Here is a 19,383-nt window from a genome sequence, read left to right as displayed (position 1 = left end):
AACCTGATTCTGATGTGGGTCTTTATTGTGGACTGAGAGTGTGAGGAGGGACAGGGAGAGGAGAATCATGGTTGGGAAAAGGGGAAGGGGGAGAGAGGGGAGCAGAAAGCCCCAAGATGGACATTATATGACAATCAATAAACCAGTTGCTTGCATCAAATGACCTTGTCTGGTGTCTCAGGACTGGGTGTCATAGAGTCATAGAAAAGTACAGCACAGAAACAGGCCCTTTGGCCAATCTAGTCAGTGCCGAAACCATTTAAACTGCCTAGTCCCATCAACCTGTACCGGGACCACAGCCCTCTATACCCCTACCATCCATGTACCTATCCAAACTTCTCTTAAACATTGAAATCAAGCTAACATGCACCACTTGTGTTGGTAGTTCATTCCACACTCACCACCCTCTGAGGAAAGAAGTTTGCCCTCATGTTCCCCTTAAACTTTTGACCTTTCACCCTTAACCTATGACCTCTAATTCCAGTCTCGCCCAACCTCAGTGAGAAAAATTTGCTGGAAGTTACCCCTCATCATATTGTACACCTCTATTAAGTCTTCCCTCAATCTTCTACGCTCCAGGGAATAAAGTCCTAACATGTCCAACCTTTCAAATGAATGAATGGACGGAGAAATAAATAAATAGTGCGAAAGATAATTAGCAAAGTCGTGTTCAGGGACTGTTAGGAAATCTATTAGCAGAAATCTGCTGATTTAAGTTGTTCCAAAAATGTTGAATGAATCACAAAATGAAGTTCTTGATATTAAATGTTTGAATCTTCAGAAGTATTTATTGTGTCTGCACCTGTGCCACCCCCTGCCCCAGCACTCCCTCTCTGCCTCCTGTCCCACACCCCTCCTGTGGCATTCCCAACATCCTTTGCTCCCACCGGATTTACAAACTTGCTCTCCACTCTACACAGTACTGCGCGAAAGTCTTAGGCATGCTAGCTATATATACTGTATGTGCCTAAGACTTTCGCACAGTACTGTACCTCTATCCTTCAACCTCAGATCTATGCCCTACACAGAGCAACAAATCCTCAGGAAAACACTGCCATTCCTTGACAGCAGCAAGGATGAGTGGAATTTTTGATCATGACTCCCATTGGTCAGCACCTCTCAGCTAGCAGACGGCAGGTATCCAACCTGCTATTTTACCCCTATCATTAATTTTCTAGATCAGCGCTCCATAACACTGAACCTCTGTGAACAGCTGCAATATTAAGCTAGTCACCTCTGCGTCAGTGCGTGTACAACGAGCACAGTGAAATGAAGATTGGCTCCTGCAGCGAGTTAAATCATCCACCTTGCAGTTCTGCCCGAAGATAATTGCATGACCTTGATTTTCTTCTGAACGCGTACATTTGGTTCTGCCGCTGTAGGAGACGAGTTTGTTCATGGCATCTCCTCCCACAGAGAGTTGTTTCATCAGCTGACAGGACTGCAGGGGTTTGATCAGATCCCTGTACAAACGCTCAGCTGCCTACCACCTTTCGCTTCCGCTGCACCTGGGAAGTACCTACCGTAATTCTTCAATACGTCTAGTGCTACTCCTGCACCCCTCCCTGGTGTAGGCCCCGATGATGACTCACAGTTTACCATCCCACATAGCCATGTATAATCTGCAAACTTGAACACTCTGTAATTAGTCTCCAATTTGTTTCTATTTTCTCTCCATTAACCATATGATCACTCTTTCCCAGAGGATCCTTCAGGTTACTAATTAACCCTATTTCAACACAACATTAGTTGTAAAATTGGTATATTCCAGTTGGCTCCTTGACACTTTGGTCTGGAAATGGACTTGAATTCTTTTTTATGGACTTCCCGAAAACCCAGAGCAAAACTTAAGCGAAACACTTTTGCCTAGGAAAAGACAGAATTGGTCTTACCTGGGTATAACTGTTTGGTTGGTGCACTGAGCTGGGCCAATTTCGTGACCTTATAGGCAACATCTGCAGTTCTGGTCAATTTTCTGTTGGGACAAAGCCCTGTTATTTTCTGTATTCCATCGGGTAAAGTGTGAAGTTCTAGTATCTTCAGGATGTCCACTGGCTCCACTGTTGAAAGAAGAGAAGATGATTAGAATTCAATTCACCCCGGGCTCTGGGAATCCATTCCTCCCTCCTTTGGTTAAATCTTTAAATTAAATTTACACAGTTTCTAATTCACTAACAGACTAACTGTTTAAAGAGAACATACGGATATAAAAAATTTACTCAGAAATATCATTTAACAACTGTCCTGGTAGAAGCCAGAATCAGTGAAGCTCCCTATGTTGAGTGAGGACCTTTGGTCCACTGTGATTGTCCTAACTCGTAGAAAGAGCTGTGCAAATCTCACCTCACGATGCTTCCCGTTAGCCCTGTTCAATTCACCCTTTCACACGATGCATTCCTGATCATAAAGTTTCTTCTTCTACCTGGTTTGTTTAGGAATTGCCTTAAATTGGCATCTTTTTGTTACCAATCCACCTACTTGTGGAAACTTATCTTACTTATTTTTGAAATACCCCACCAATAAGAAAATCAGTTTCTTCAGGTCTCCTATATGGTTCCATCTAAGGAGGAAACACTGATTTCAAGTTCGGAAATACTTTTAAATACCATCACACTTATACCACATAACCTTCTAAACTCAAGGGAACGCAACCCTGGCCTCTTCAGAAAAAACAACTGCTAGAAGATCCCAATGGCTCCGAGGAGGGATACGGACAGTCGACATTTCAGTTTGAGATCCTTCATCTGGACTGGAGGATATCAGTCCCAAACATTGACTATCACCCTCCATAGATGCCGCCTGACCCTCTGAGCTTGTCCAGCAGTCCATTCTTTTGATTCCAGCATTAGTGTCTCTCACAGATTTTGGATTATTCTAACTGTCCTCCTAATTTAACTGCAATTGCTCACTATCATGTGTGTACCTGCGTCTCCAAGGCCAGCCTTTCCTATATTCATGTAACTCCATTTCAAAATTCCTTTGCAACATCTTGAGACCATGCACTCTAGAAATGCAAACTTCTTTTTCTTTTTACAATCAGTGGCCACTCTTCTATCACCGGAGTGGGATCTGGTGTGGCCTGCAGCCCATCACTTCAAGGTTTGACATATTGTGTTCAGAGATGCTTCTCTGCATCCACTGCTGCAACAGGTGGTTATTTGGGTTAATGTCGCCTGCCTCTCGGCTGCAACCCCTTGGCCCATTTTCCCCTGACCTCTCCCAGTAACAAGGCCTTTTCACTCTCAGAACTGCTGCTCACTGGATGTTTTACCTTGCTTTTTGCAGCATTCTCCATAAACTCTAGATTCTGTTGTGCACGAAAATCCCAGGAGATCAGCAGTTTCTGAGACACTCAAACCTCCACGCCTGGCACCAAGAGTCATTCCACGGTCAAAATCACTCAGATCACACTTCTTCCCCATTCTGATATTTGGTTTGAACTACGATTGAACCTCCTGGCCACGTCTGCATGCTTTCATGTGTTGAGTTGCTGCTACATGATTGGCTGAGTAGATACGTGCATTAACGAGCAGGTGTACAGGTGTGCTTAGTAACGAGGCCACCGAGTGTATATTTCCATCAGTACTTCTGGGGGCCTAGCCAGGGGGCTGTTGTAACTAATGTATCTTTGTTCTTTCTAGATCCCTTGAGAATATTTCAAAATTCAAAGTAAATTTATTATCAAATTACATTCAGTATACCACACAAAGTACAACTCTGAGATTCATTTTCTTGTGGGCAATCATAGTAAATCCAAGAAACACAACAGAATCAATGAAAGGCTGTACCTAAGACCATCAGCCAATCTGCCAAAACAACAATCCGTGCAAATACAAAAAAAGAGGAGATAATAATAGTCGGCCCTCCTTATCCGCGGGTTCCGCGTGTGCGGATTCAACCGACCGCGGATCGGGAAAACCCAGAAGTTGAGCATTGTTCGCCTCGCGTCTTGTTTGTTCGCTACTTGCGTTGTGAGCGAGAGGAAGGAGTTTAAATCCAGTAAGGGATGGCTGGCTAGCTATGTAAAGCGTTACAGCCTCAAGAACTTAAAGATCCCGGGAGAATCGGCAAAGGCTGATGCCGAGGCAGCATCAGCGTTCCCAGATGAGCTACGATGTTTGCGTCCATACTGAACATGTACGGACTTTTTTTTTGTCATTATTTCCTAAGCAATACAGTATAACAACTATAGCATTTACATTGTATTAGGTGTTACAAGTAATCTAGAGATGATTTAAAGTATACGGGAGGATGTGCGTAGGTTATATGCAAATACTACGCTAATTTATAGAAGGACTTGAGCATCCGCGTTTTTTGGTCCCGGAACCAATCTCCCACTGTTAAGTTGGGCTGACTATAGTTAATAAATAGGCCATAGATATCAGGAATATGAGATAGAGTCCACAGGTTGGGTGAAGTTATCTGCTCGGTTTCTAGAGTCTGATGGTTGAGGGGTAATAATCATTCCCAAAGCAGGCGGCGTGGGTCCTGAGGCTCCTGTACCTTCTCAACCGAAGCATGGTGTGCATGGTGAGAACCCTTTCTGATGGGTGCTGCTTCCTGCAAGGGTGCTCCATGTAGATGTGTTCAATGGCGGGGAGAGCTTTACCCGTGATGGACTGGGTCATATCTGCTGCTTTGTGGAGGCTTTTCCATACAAGGGCATTGGTGTTTCCATACCAGACCATGATATACTCTTCACTGCACATCTATAGAAGTTTGTCAAATTCCTAGGTGACATGCTGATCCTTCGCAAGCTTCAAAGAAAGTAGAGGTGCTGTCATGCTATCTGCGTAATGACGCTTACGTGCTGGACTCAGAACAGGTCCTCTGAAATGATAACACTGAGGAATTTAAACACTGCTGACTCTCTGCACATCAGATCCCCCAATGAGGACTGGCGTATGGACCTCCGATTCCTCCTCCCAAACTCAGTAATCAGCTCCTTGGCCTTGCTGATGTTGAATGAGAGGTTGTTGTGGTGGCACCACTTTGTCAGATTTTCAATCTCCCTCCTATTTGCTGATTAATGACCACGTTTGATTTGGCTAATGACAGTGGTGTTATCAGCATAGTTTAATATGGCTTTGGAGCTGTGCTTAGCCTCACAGTCATAAGTATAAAGAGCAGAGCAGGGGACTAAGCACACAGCCTTGTGGTGAGGGAGACGGTGGAGGAGAGCTTGTTGCCAATCCGAACTGACTGCTGTCCGCAAGTGGGGAAATCAAGGATCCAGTTGCACAAGAGGGTTTCGAGGCCCAGGCCTTGAAGCTTATTGATTAGTTTTGAGGGGATGATAGCATTGAATGTTTAGCTGTAGTCAATGAAGAGCATGCTCTCCAGATGTTCCAGGGCTGGGCGAAGAGCCAATGGGATGGCATCTGTGTGGATCCAAGTCACTTCCCGGGCTGGAGTTGACGTGTTTCCTCCCCATCCTCTCTCAATGCACTTCATCACAGTGGTTTCGCCTTGTAAATACTGTAGGTTTATTTGCTGGGAGAGTGCACAATAATTAATCCACACCACCAGTTGATGGGCTGGCTCTGTGATACGGTAATCAAACACACATTCTGGTTGGTATGCAGAATTTTCTCAAGCCCACTGACTTATTTTAGAGCCTCAACCATTCGTTTCTCTTTCCAGCTGTTTCCCCATGCACAGGTGTGCCCACTTAAACTGCATTTATCTCCCAGCCAATCTGAGATCAAAAGTGCCAAGGAAAAGAGCCTGCGCTCTTTCAAGTAATACTCACTAACCAGGACTGAAGTCACAACAAATAAACCACAAATTAAATAAAAACTTACTCCAGTATGGTGTGAAACTATATGCTCCTGTTACATGCAGAGTACAAAGCATTTCAAATAGGAACATTTCCACACACACTGACTCTCACTGGGGGACAGGTAATGCTGTACAAACCACGTGTGCCCTTATGTTAGTTCCTGGACATATACTCTACATCACAGCCCCAGAAGTCTTATAACCTGCACGACACCTGTCTGCAAACTACAGCTGCGTCCACACTGAAAGCTCGACCCCACCAGTGACTTTGAAAGTAGAACAAACATGTTTGAGAATGCAGGTGCTTTGAGGAGGACGTGTCAGTTTCCTGGAGCTTATTACTCTCCCAAACTTACTCCTGCAAGGCAAGCAGACATCTGGCTGACTGGGACCGCTCTGCCAATAACCCACTTCATGTCTGTGGAACTCCAGTAGTGCCCAGGTCTTGTGCTCCAGTCACAGATACAGTATAATGTTCCTGGCCCCGTACACAGAGCCGGGGATTTGATATCCCTTTCAAAATAGATTACATCATGGTACTGCTTACGACATTTCAAAGACTCAAAGCTCTGCTCACAAGGAAGTTATTATGAGCAGGGGGAGGGTTTGGTGAGTTGGATTTTAGCCACTTTAAGATACGACATGAGAGCACTGGGTGAGTTGTCCTCATATCCTCACTGTGGTTTATCATCCGTCACTATTTTCTTTCTTGTGAAGCTATCGGATGTTTTACTAAGTTAAAGATTCGACTTCAGTGCAACTTGTCAAATAAAAAGTTGCAAAATAAAAGAAAATTAAAGTGATTTGCGGTGAATTCCCACAAAATTAGCTCTTTCCCACAATGCCCTAGTCATGTGCAAAATGCCTTTCACACCCACTGTAATTCAGAACAATCCGGCTGCATCCCCACCACCTCATAGCAACAAACTCAGAACGGAATGAGGAATCATGTCATCAAACTCAGAATCACTGATGGTCAATGTCCGTGTAATTCATCCCCCAGTGAGGGTCAGTGTGTGTGGGATCCGTCCCCCAGGGAGGGTCAGTGTGTGTGGGACCCGTCCCCCAGTGAGGTTCAGTGTGTGTGGGACCCGTCCCCCAGGGAGGGTCAGTGTTTGTGGGACCCGTCCCCCAGTGAGGGTCAGTGTGTGTGGGACCCATCCCCAGTGAGGGTCAGTGTGTGTGGGACCTGTCCCCCAGTGAGGGTCAGTGTGTGTGGGACCCATCCCCAGTGAGGGTCAGTGTGTGTGGGACCCGTCCCCAGTGAGGGTCAGTGTGTATGGGACCCGTCCCCCAGTGAGGGTCAGAGTGTGTGGGACCTGTCCCCCAGTGAGGGTCAGTGTGTGTGGGACCCGTCCCCCAGTGAGGGTCAGAGTGTGTGGGACCTGTCCCCAGTGAGGGTCAGTGTGTGTGGGACCTGTCCCCAGTGAGGGTCAGTGTGTGTGGGACCCGTCTCCCAGTGAGGGTCAGTGTGTGTGGGACCCGTCCCCCAGTGAGGGTCAGTGTGTGCTGGACAGGTTCCGTGTTGTGAGTTGACTATTTGCTGAATTGTCCTAACTACAATTGTTAACAAATATCAAAAGTTCCTCAACTCCCCAAAGTTATGAAAGGCTCACTGTGATTGTAAGACTTCCTGTTCGTATGCAATAATTCCCATCAACGCGACTCTGTGATCTATCTGACAATTTAGCCACATGACCATTCAGAAAGCGCTGAGAATATTACTCTTAATCCTTCTTGGTCTGACACATGTACTCCTCCCAGCTCAGCTCCCCGGCACCTGCAGGAACTGTTGTGCAGTTCCAGTTAACAGCTTTCTACCCTACAATCACTTTGGAGCAGTTCTGCTGCTATCCTTACAGCACCATGAGAGATCAAAACACAATCTACTGAGGCATCACCCTCAAACCTCTTTAGTCTCCACAGAATGCAGGTGTAAACTTATTTCGCTTTCCGTGATTTTGTTTTTTGGATTAAAAAGTGGTTTTTTTTCCGGATATATCTTCCTACTATGACAGATGCAATAATGGAGAGGCTTCATTAATTCATATGTTTTGGACTTGTCCGAATCTTGAAAAATATTGGAAGGAAGTTTTTCAAACTTTTTCCTTACTTTTTAAAGTCAATTTTAAGCCTAACCCTCTGATGGCCCTATTTGGTATTGTTTCAGGACAAGATATTAAACTGAAGGCATCTGATTTACATAATTTGGCCTTTAGTTCTCTTATAGCTAGGAGGACGCTTTCGTTTAAATGGAAAGATGTTCTTCCTCCTACTCATGCTCAATGGTTATACGTTGTTACGTCATGGTTAGATTTAGAGAAGATTCGTTGTTCAATTTCTGAATCACGTCAAGACTTTTAAACATTGTGGGGACCTTTTCTGAATTATTTTCAAAACCTTCAATTTGTTGTTTAAATTCAGATGTTGGCTATTATTAATTTTTATTATATGAGAAGGTATTTTACCTGTTCTCCTTAATGAACAGCTTCGGGCTTGGTAGGGGTTAGACTCTTATTTTGTAATAAATTAGTATAGTTCAATATAGCAATTGATTAACTTATATGAATACGGGGTAATTGGTACTTTTAAAAATCTTTTTCGACCTTTTATATACACTTTCTTGTACTCTGTATTCTTCTATGTAGAAACTAATAAAAATATTGTAAAGAAAAAAGTGGTTAATGGTGGTGAAAAGCAATCCTGGTGAGTCTAACGGGTAACAATGAGACCTAGAGGTGAGAAGCACTGAAAAATATTTGTTACTATGGTAAAAAAAATTGTTGCTTAACCCCCCCCCATCAAATGTCACCGCACGACATATCACTTCTAAACCCTGTCTACTGCACTGCAAAAACAGGGTCCCATCTGCATACCGCACCTCAAGCACTGCCCCACACCCCCACACTGCTCTACGTTAAACACTGCCCTATTGCCCTACTTAGCAACCATCAAACCATGCCCTACTGCCCTCTATAGCACTCTACAAACAGTACTCCACCACTCTACGCACCTCTCCTCACTGTCTTACTTCCCTATGCACCACCGCTGAAGCACGGTCACCCATCAATTCCCTAACCCCCCCCCCCCCCTTACTGCCCAACGTACCATCCCGCAAACACTCCGTTACTGCCGTACATCATTCCATCAAATAACTTCTGCAATCTCAACATCCACCTTCCCTACGCGTCTCCCACTTGTCTTCTTCCCTTATCTCCAGTCTTCACCAAAGGAACGTACCTACTGTGCACACAGCCCTATTGACAGCTGTCTTTCCACTGGCAGTAACCCAAATCCTGCTTGAAGGGAAAACACCCTCCTAACTTCCCTTACTTCCTCGGCTCTCGCCGTGCTGCTGGAGTTCGACCAGAGGGGGACAGAATGGTGGAAGTGAATGTGGGCAACTGTGACATGGTGAGAGAAACAAGTCTAAGTCAAGGGAACGGGGGGAAAGCTAAGAAGAGTAAGTCAACACAAACAAACTGAACAGAAATTCATCAGAGACTGAACTGGAGACTGTTACAAGTGGCTTGGAGAAGATCAGAGATTAGGGTTTACGTGTAATCTGATTCTAGGCAGTAGCTTCAACTCTTAAGAGTCTCAAGGTAGGTCTTAGAAGCTGACACAAAGCAAGGAGAATGAAAGGACTCTTGGCCAAGGGGAAGAAGCATTCCAGATAATGACTGAATGTGTCCAACGACTGAGATTTGCCAGAATAAACCCACACTTGCTTTTAAAGGACAAGAACACAGAGAGAGAGCTGTGAGGCTCTGCTCAATTCCTGTGGGCGGTTAACTATTCCAAATAACCTAACGGAAATGTCAAAGGCAAAAACGTGTAGTAAACGTCAAGTATCTCCAATCCTGGGCATAATGGTTTGAGTTGTTTCAAATGTCCCCAACTCCTCTACAAGTAATGAGCAGATTATGTCACTCAGATTTTACAGTGCTAGTAGAAGGCTTGGGAAATAGTATTTTCAGAATAGGACACACTGTTTTGGAAGCCGATGTTGCATGTTGGACATGGTTAGGCACTGGGGTTTGCCCAACAAGACTCCCGTAGTATTATCCTGGCTATGAAGGTACTTTCCTTGCTCCCTGGAGAGGAATGGTTACTCAGACAGCCCACACAGTGGCTACATTAGACCTCGAAGAGCGCGTACTATTCTGCATTCCTGACTGCAAAAAGGATTACTTCCAAGAACCGATTTATAAGACCAATACAAGATTTGCAAAGAATATAATGTTCAGAAAAGGGTAGACAGCCTTGTCTCTTGACGTGACTCCAATAAAGGCTTTCAAAATCGTGAGGAGCTCTAGTAGACAGTCTGTTTCATTTTGTGAGGAAACTTGAGGCCATCAAAACAGAACAGTCAGCAAGAAATTAAATGGGGAATTCAAAAGCAACCTCTTTACCCAGAGAATATGGTGAAAATGTAGAACTTCCTACCACGGATGTGGTTGTGGTAAATGGCATTAATGCATCTGAGCTTGTTAAATCACCAACCAATCTGGTGCAAAATGCCAAAGAGTTCGGTTAATGTAAAAATCCTAGGGAAGTTTTGTGCTCGGAAGATTTCAATGGGAGTTACTGAATTATCAGACAAATTTCGTAACTTTCTCTTAACATGTTGACAGCTATGAGGGTATGATTATGGTAATCAGCAGTTCCACTCCTCTTACAAGAGGAAAGGCACAACTCAGGAGGTCATGTGGTGACATTTCTAACAATGGAGGTGATAAACGACTGGCTGTCATAAATCAGGTCCTATTACAAGGGTTCCAATACAATGACTTAAATCTCTGTTTTTTCAAAAGCTCACAACTTTTAGTGGGGGTGTTGGGCAGCGAGCGACATGACCCAGATCCTAGAACCAACGTCTCTTCCTTGACCCCTGGACAATACATCCAAATCTCCTGAAGAGACAGAATCAGGTCGATAATCACTGACTTATACGGCGTGATTCTTGTTGGTTTGCAGCAGCCATACAGTGCAAAGGCATAAAATTACTAAATGAATATACAGCGCAAACAGCGAGGAATAGTGTGGTAATGCTCCTGGGTTCATGGACCATTCAGAAACCTGATGGTGAAGAGAATCAAGCTATTTCTGAATCGCTGAGCGTGGATCAGTGGATTTATATTTATGACTAATGACCACATATCTTGCCTGGAGTTGCTGCCATCTGTAAAAGTTGTGCTTGAGTTGATCGGAAAAGCGTCATTTCTCCCTAGCAGGGCAGCACAGTAGCGTAGTGGTTAGCTCAATTGCTTTTCAGTGGCAGCGATCACTGATCGGAGTCCCATTCCAGCCACCGTCCATTAGGAGTTTGTACGTTCTCCCCGTGACCACCGAGGCTTCCTCCCACACCCCAAAGACGTGTGAGCAGGTTTCAAATTAGTAAGTTGTGGGTGCTATGTTGGGGCTGGAAGTGTGGTGACACTTGTGGGCTGCCCCCAGTACAATCATTGCTTATTAGAATTGACTTTATTTCTTACATCCTTCACATACATGAGGAGTAAAAATCTTTACGTTACGTCTCCGTCTAAATGTGCAGTGTGCGATTTATAGTCATTTGTAGTAAAATAGTATGTACAACAGGACATAGAAATACAATTGTATCAGCATGAATTAATCAGTCTGATGGCCTGGTGGAAGAAGCTGTCCCGGAGACTGTTGGCCCTGGCTTTTATGCTCCGGTACCATTTCCCGGATGGTAGCAGCTAGAACAGTTTGTGGTTGGGGTGACTCGGGTCCCCAATGATCCTTCGGGCCTTTTTTACACACCTGTCTTTGTAAGTGTCTTGAGCAGTGGGAAATTCACAACTACAGATGTGCTGGGCTGTCTGCACCACTCTCTGCAGAGTCCTGCGATTGAGGGAAGTACAGTTCCCACACCAGGCAGTGATTTGACACAATGTATTTCACTGTATGCATCTATGGGCATGTCAGCAATAAAGGTCATCGTTATCAAGGTAGCCTGCCCCACACATTGGCCATTCAAGACAATACATCCAGATCTGCTGCTCTGAGGAGCGGTTACACAAACCAGGATTATACTCCCTGGGATTTGGGAGATGGAGAAGTGATCCGATTGAAGGTCTAAGGCAGGGAATTGAGTGAAGGAAGCCAGTATCACAGATTGAACCTGGTCAAAGCTTCGAAGAGTGAAGTCAGGAGACAATTCTTCATGCAAGGGGTAGCAGAAATGAAGCTCGGCTGAAGTTAGGGTGGCTTTTCACTGCTGATCACCTGGCCTTAGACAGCACACACTTTAGGAAAGGAACTTGTTAACAGTAGCTGGCAAGTGCTTAGGGCTGCAAATCATCAGCAGGACTTAATACGAACACAGTCTGTTTTCCCCTGGCTACCTGTCAGTATTCTACAAATGCCAGCCGCCAACTTTTGGAGGAGGTTCAGAGATTCACATTGTGCCAGAGGTCTCAGGTACCGTAATTCCCAGGACTGGCGTGGGGGCAAAGTGGGGTTGGTAAGGGGGCTGCAATCCAGCACCTTGGAGAGGCCGAATGTCAGTAGCTTGGGGAAGGGGGACAGGGGGTGCTCTTCCAAGAGTAGGAGAGCAGAGGCAGTTTGTGGGTGGAGGACCTGCTGAAGGGGGAAAGAGAAAGTGAAGGGAGGTCAGCCAGATGGAAGGGGGTGTGGTAGGTGAGAGTCAGAGGGAACTGAAGGAGGAAGGATTACTGAGAGAGGGATCATGGGAAGGAGGAGCTAAGGGCAGAAAAGAATTATGGGAATCAGGAATGGAGACGGGGGGGGGGGGGGCCAAGAAAAAGGGCAAAGCATAATACCACATTTCAGCATTACTGCCAATAATGTGTTCTCCTAACCCACTCCACACTTAATAGTGTCTCATGAATTCACTCTGCAGCGGGAGTGTGGGTGGTTGGTCAGCGTGCACAGTGTGTGGGTGGACATCTGTGTAAGCGTGTGCACTAGGTCTGTGCAGTGGAGTCTGGGCTCCTGCCAGCTTGGACATCCATGCCACAGGATCAAGGCCTCACTTCAGTCAGATCTCCGTGGCAAAACCCACCCTGCATTAAAAGAAACCATCCACCTTCTGCTCATGAGAATGAAGGACCTGGAAAGTCAGAACCCTACAACACCACCCTGAACATATCCACTGCATCAGAAGTCGGGAACCCTGGGTCACCTACACTGAGTGAGCAAAGATGGGCAGGACACGGCTTGTGCAAAGGAAAAGGGTATGAGTACACCCGAGGGAAACGAAAGCCAGACAAAGGATCTTGTTTCCACGGGGTGGATTTTGCAAAGCTACCTTCACATCCAAGCTCTGGGAAAGACCATGAAACAAGCGTCACACAGAACAGTCATCAATGCACACCCTCCAGCCCTGAAACCAAAGGGTGGGGACTAACCCAAGAAGCTTTACAATGGCCTTGAACCATTCCTCCTCTGGTCAGGAAAAGACACAAAGGTATCCTTGGTAAGGGAGGGAAAGAGAATTCTAGTGGAGTTATTATCAACTGTTTGAAACCAACAGCTTGTTTCATTAATGAGGAAGCTCCAACAACCCACAGATAACCACAACATCCCTGGATCCTTTAACGAGCTCAAAACTATCCACAGTCCTAAACCTTCAGCCTTCTGACTATAGTGGGCATCACAGTAGTGCAGCATCTAGCATAACGCTCTACAGTGCCAGCAACCTGTGTTTAATTCTTGCCACTGTCTGTAAGGAGTTCGTACGTTCTCCCTGTGACCATGCGTACTCCGGTTTCTTCTCACTGTTCTGGCAGTTCATAGGATTATTCCTATGTCACTCAGTTAGCCACACCCACATGGGCGGAGTTCACATTTTGTACAAGCAACGTTATCAATAAAGTTCAGTTGAATATCCTGCATGCTGGCATCCTGGTGCACTCTGCACTCTCCCTCAATGTCAAACACAACACCCACAATCCAAAGACATACAGATTAGTAGAGGTTAGTAAGTTGTGGGCATGCTACATTGGCACCAGAAGCGAGGTGACACTTATGGCTTCCCCTAGCACATATTCGGTCTGCTTTGGTTGTTAACACAAATGAGGCATTTCACTCTATGTACAGATGTACATCATAAATAAAGGTAATCTTTAATGGAGAACTTATGAAAGGACAGCAAGGCAGAACGTCCACGGGAAAGAGAGCTTCAAGACCTGGGATAATGTGCTTCACTTTCTATATTGGAGGAGTCACTTCTCAGCCAGGACATTAATGCTGCAATTCATCACAACCTCCAGTAAGCGAAGGCTGTTTGAAGAACAGGAACGCAGATTCGTCACCAAACTCATAGTTTGTTGAGCAGTGCTGACCCTGGTGTCCTATCATTGAAAGCAAAGGTTCCCAACCCCTTAGTTAATGGTAGGGGTTCACAGTGTAAACAAGGTTGGGAACCCCTGACTGAAAGCCTGCAATAAACCCCTAGAGAGCTACCACCAACATTCCTGTAATAAAATGATAGGATGCAGAGTAAGTATACCAGTCAGGGTCTTGTCCCAGCTACCACCACCAGCAGCAGAGCTGTGATTAACACGGTCAAGGTGGGGGCGAGGGGAGGTTAGAGGAAGCATTTCAAGGGCATGGTCAAATTCTGCTTGGTAAAAATGTTACAGGGGGAATTGCTGGACTGTGACCAACCGGAGACAGACAAGGAGCACTGAGCCCGTCGAGTCTCGGCAGTGAGGAGCACACGGAGGCCGTGCACAGTGTCACAACCCACCCGCCTCAGCGCCAACCCCGGCACCATTACCTCATCCGTGACTCTTTGCTCGCACCCTACAGCCACCTCAGAACAGACAGAAGCATGTCACCGTTGCTGGATTCAGGTGCAGAATTGTTATTTTTCTAGCATTCTACTTGCAGTTTAACTTTTCTATGTCTGCTTATTATTTTATCTATCACCTACATATACATGTAATTGTTTAGTAAATTTTCCAGTAATTGTGGTGATGGTGATCCTGTATTTTTCTAGAAACTTCTCAGTTTTCCAGCAGCAGGTGCCATGCCACTTGAACCTGGCCTTTTCATCGTCCATTGTTATCGATGGACTATCAATTGATGGATTATCAATGGAATAAGCCTTTATCTCTAGTCTAAACTTGAGAGAACCACAACATTTCTCCTTTAGCTTTTCTTTGTTCACTTTGTTCCCATAACACTTAATAAAACGTCCATAAGCACCAAGATTTATGCCTCATTCTTGACTTCCTAAGAAACCCCAGTTCAGTTTCTCCAGATCCAACATCCTTGGCTTTGAAAGACAGCGTGAGGAGGAGGTCTAGGAATCTCTGACATCATCAGAAGCTTATGTCACATCAATTGTCCGTTTTAAATTGAGACAGATAGACTTTTATTGGGAAAGGCATCTAGGACAGGGAGAGAAGGCAGGGATATGGGTTTCAACCACAAATCGGCCACCATCTCACTGAGCAACAGAACAGGCTAAAGTGGAACTGCTGTTTGCATGTTTTAACAAAAACTATGAGACACTTGGATAGCCACAACATGAAAACTGGTTTACTTAACTCTGATTGAGAAGGAAGTTTGTTGTTTTTGCCCAGTATGGTTGATTATGTAGCTCATACTAATGAGGGCAAAGCGAAGTCAAGATGGCGCTAAACGGCGACTCCTTTGCTTGCATCTTTGGAAACGGTTCGAGTAGACTTTGGGGTACTGAAAGTCTGTGTCTTTATTGATCCTTGCTGAACACTTGAGTGCTCCGTGCAGGGCACCGATGCTTTCTGCTGTGGGGGTGGGGAGGGGTGCGTTTGTCGCCTTGCCGCTGCTTACACGTGGGAGGGGGGAGCTGGGGGGGGCTTTGGGGTTCTAACATTTAACTGTCATTCAATCTTTGGGGCACTCCTCTGTTTTTGTGGATGGTTGTGAAGAAAAAGAATTTCAAGGATGCATATTGTATACATTTCTCTGATATTAAATGTACCACTCTCCTAGATGGACATCACATGCCATCAAACCAGGTGCCAGCAATTCAACAGGAAGGCTGACCTTCAGGATGTCAGGGATTTGTAACCCTGAACTGGGATAATCAGGCCCTAAGAGTAAATTTAAACATCCAAGGTCAAGGTGCAGGCAGGGAAGAAAGCAAGGTTTACTTTTATGTAATCCTTTTCACACAGCCTGGAACATAGCAAAGGATACCACAGAAACAGGTGCTATCAACCTCCGTGCCTGTACCAACCATAATGCCAATCTAAACTAAGCCAATCCCACTGGTGAGGACGTGGTCCATATTCCTGCCTGTCCATGTGTCCGTCCAAATGCTTGTTGAACACCATTATCATAACTGCCTCTAACAGCTTCCCTGGTCCTGCCCGCTTTTGCTATTAGACTTACCTAACCTAACCTCGAACTTCACAATCACTCCGCCAGTAACTCCCTGAGAAACACAGCAACCTCACACCGAGTCAATGAGATTATTGTCTGCAGTCCTGGTTGCCCCATGATAGGCTCTGGAGAGGGTGCAGAGGCTGACTGGAATGTTTCCCAACTGGTGTGCATTAGCAATAAAGAGTTTGGGCAAACTTACATTGTCAGAGGCTGAGGGGGTGGCCAACAGAAATACAATGGATTGTGGTTAATTGGGTCATTGGGTAATCAGGGCAGCAGCTTATTGTGGGACAACTCAAAAACTAATCGAGAAAATTACTGGGATTCCCTTCATTTATTTGGGACACTATATTGCTTAAAAGTTGCCAAAAAGTTCTAACTAGCATCAGGCATGTGCACTTGTGTGACTGTTAGACACTACACCGTGTCTAGAGTGAACAGTTTTCAAATGGTGTCAGTTGTGTGTGCTTGTGTTCAAAATACAATGGTTTTTGTTATTGATAGTTGGTGAGAAATGAGCATTAAGACAATTCCAAACTGTTTTGCTCACTGGGGTTCCATACCTCGGGATGCTAGAAACAGGCAAGAGTGAAAATGAAACAATTTTACTACTTCAATGAGTTAGGTACTATGATGAATTTGAAGGTATAAACAATTATCTTGAATGTTACAATGAAAATGAAGATTTGGAGGATGCAATTGTTGATACCATTGTATGAACACAGTCCATTATCTGCACTAGGTGTCTGCTCCAATTTTGTACATTGTGTACACTGAACAAATTCCTCTGTCAATAACTATTAGGAACTAATACACTGTTTTATAGTACTAATGGTACTGTTCTAACTTGCTCTGTATTCAATTTAAATACATAATTTGTTATGCAGTTTGTATTTTTATACCTTTTAAACTCTTTCCATGAAAATTGGGGCAGATGCCTAATTGAGCCAGAAGTACTGAACATAGAACACAGAATAGTACAGCGCATTACAGGCCCTTCGGCCCACAATGTTGTGCTGACCCTCAAACCCTGCCTCCCATATAACCCCCCCCCCCCACCTTAAATTCCTCCATATACCTGTCTAGTAGTCTCTTAAACTTCACTAGTGTATCTGCCATCTGGTCCTGATGTGTTCCAGTTAGCTGAATCGACAGTATATAGAATTATGGGAAGCACAGAAGTGGGGGTTAGTCAGAGCCTTTTTCCCAGGATGGCAAGCTGAAATGATAGGGGACGTAGTTTTGACAAGAGGGGAAAGTTTAAAGGAGATATGTGAGGCAAGGCTTTTTTTTCCCACGGATAGTGATGGGTGCTGAGGAGGTGATACAAGCAAATACAAGAATGACAACTCTGAGGCATTTAGACATACTCGTGGACAGGCAGGGAATAGAGAGATATGGACCTTGAGCAGACAGATAGGATTGGCATTATGGTCAGTACAGATATGGTGGGCTGAAGGGCCTGTTTCTGTATTTTACTATGCTCCATCCGCTGGAGGAGAGACATGAATACATAAACTAATTAAACATGAATTAAAAGGCCCCCACTGAGACATGGGCATGCAGCTGTCTGGATCCTCCTGCCTGAGTTTTTAAAGCTCCACTTATTTTACATGTCACTGTGGAAGCTCAGAGTGCCCAGTGCATTAGTATAGATCGGTCGGTACATGATGTCTGCTACAGATAGGGTGGACTTACAGACCTGCTTCCAGGCTTTTATTTTTTTTGAAAATGGTTGCTGTATTTTCAACATTTCAGCAGTGAAGACACATCAAAAATACTTCACTGGTTGTCAAAAGCCTTTGCAATTCTGCGAACACGGGGTATTATACTAATGCAAGTATCTTAGTGGCCAGACAAAGGTGGAAAGAGGTGGGGGAGAAAGTGAGAAGCTTTTATCGAAGAGCGACCAATGGGCTCAGATAGACTGAAAGCATACAGCAGATGGAATAAAGGCAGTCACTTTCCACACAGTGATCTCACTCCGGAAGTATGCTGCTGCTTGAGTACAGGCTGATTACATGGCTAACTCGCTGATCCTTGTAAATCAGTCAACTTGCAGAACATTTTCCATCTGGAACAGGAATTTAGACCCAAGTGTTTTTGTTGGAGCAGGGACACAATACAGTGGAAAATAATGGGAAAGGGTTTGGTGAGTCGGAATCCCATGTTTGGGTTATGGGTCCACAGAGGGGTGGTACGTAAGTGCCCAAGAGACCATCATCAATGTCTTTCACAAGGAAAAGGTAATCACTCAGTCAGCATGAAGCCTCACACTCTACATTTGCTTTGGGGTATCATGTCCATAAAGAAGTGGGCTGGCTAGGTATACCATAACATTTTAAAGTGGGTTCTGAGAGAGCTCTGCGTGTACATGTTTGGTGTGGAGCAAACTGAAAAATGTGCTAAACCCTTGCTTTCCTTTGGAAAACAAAGCAAAAGAATAGAGTACAGAATCAAATCGATTTTACAAACTAAATTCCTGATTAGCCTCGGAAGAACTGTGGCTTTCTGGGTACCGGGTTTGAGAAGGAGGCAGCAGATATTACAAAGAGATTTGGACCACTAGGTGATTGCCCAGAATAGTGCTGAGGATGATGATTGTTGGTTATAAGGAGAGGCTGGAGGAGCTGGGATTATTCGCTGTGGAGGGAAGTCAGTTAATGAATGGTTTGGCAGGAAAGTTCAAAATGTAAATACTTGGCCTTTTTGGAATGTAAATTGGAAGAAGGTGATGGCGCTGGGTGAGTTCAGACTCTGGAAGGGTGGAGATGGGTACAAGCCCTGGGGACCCTCCGTCCAGGGTATGGGCGGATGGTGTGGGAGCAGGATAGAGGGAGATGATACCCTTGCGCCAATGTAGAGGTGAGCTGTGGGGTGGGTAGAAATAAGGTACTGACGGGACGGACTCAGGAAGCGGGAATGATGGGGTGTGCTGACCCGGAGGGGTGGGAAGCTGTCGCCAACCCCAGAGTGGGGGTAGGTTGGCGCTGACTATGGAGGGAGCAAAGTGGGTCCCGCACAGGAAGCACCATCATTAATCTGGCCGAGTGAATAGGGGATGGTCGGAGTTGAGGAGGAATGGAATTCTTTGTTGACTCAAAGAATGGAGGATGAGAGTGGGTAGGACGTTAGTCAACGCAGGAGATACACTGTAGATGCTAACATGTAAAATCAACGTCATACAGTGTGGAGTTAGACCATTTGCCCCACATCTCCATGCATCATTCCACA

At 45.1% G+C, this 19,383-nt stretch overlaps 1 protein-coding gene across 2 annotated transcripts in view; it reads right to left on the bottom strand.

The window, feature by feature from the left end:
• The window catches only part of col5a1 (procollagen, type V, alpha 1), a 298,663-nt gene that overhangs the window by 258,216 nt on the left and 21,064 nt on the right, over positions 1–19,383 (bottom strand). For both annotated transcript variants that reach the window (XM_073052280.1, XM_073052279.1), the window contains exon 2: positions 1,893–2,060. In XM_073052280.1, the coding sequence (XP_072908381.1) occupies positions 1,893–2,060 (168 nt within the window). The remainder of the gene's footprint in view (positions 1–1,892; positions 2,061–19,383) is intronic.

The sequence above is a fragment of the Hemitrygon akajei genome, chromosome 7 (assembly GCF_048418815.1).
Source record: "Hemitrygon akajei chromosome 7, sHemAka1.3, whole genome shotgun sequence".
Classification (NCBI taxonomy): Eukaryota; Metazoa; Chordata; class Chondrichthyes; order Myliobatiformes; family Dasyatidae; genus Hemitrygon; species Hemitrygon akajei.
Note: the sequence above shows the minus strand (reverse complement) of the source record. Positions and strands in the feature narration are given on the sequence as shown.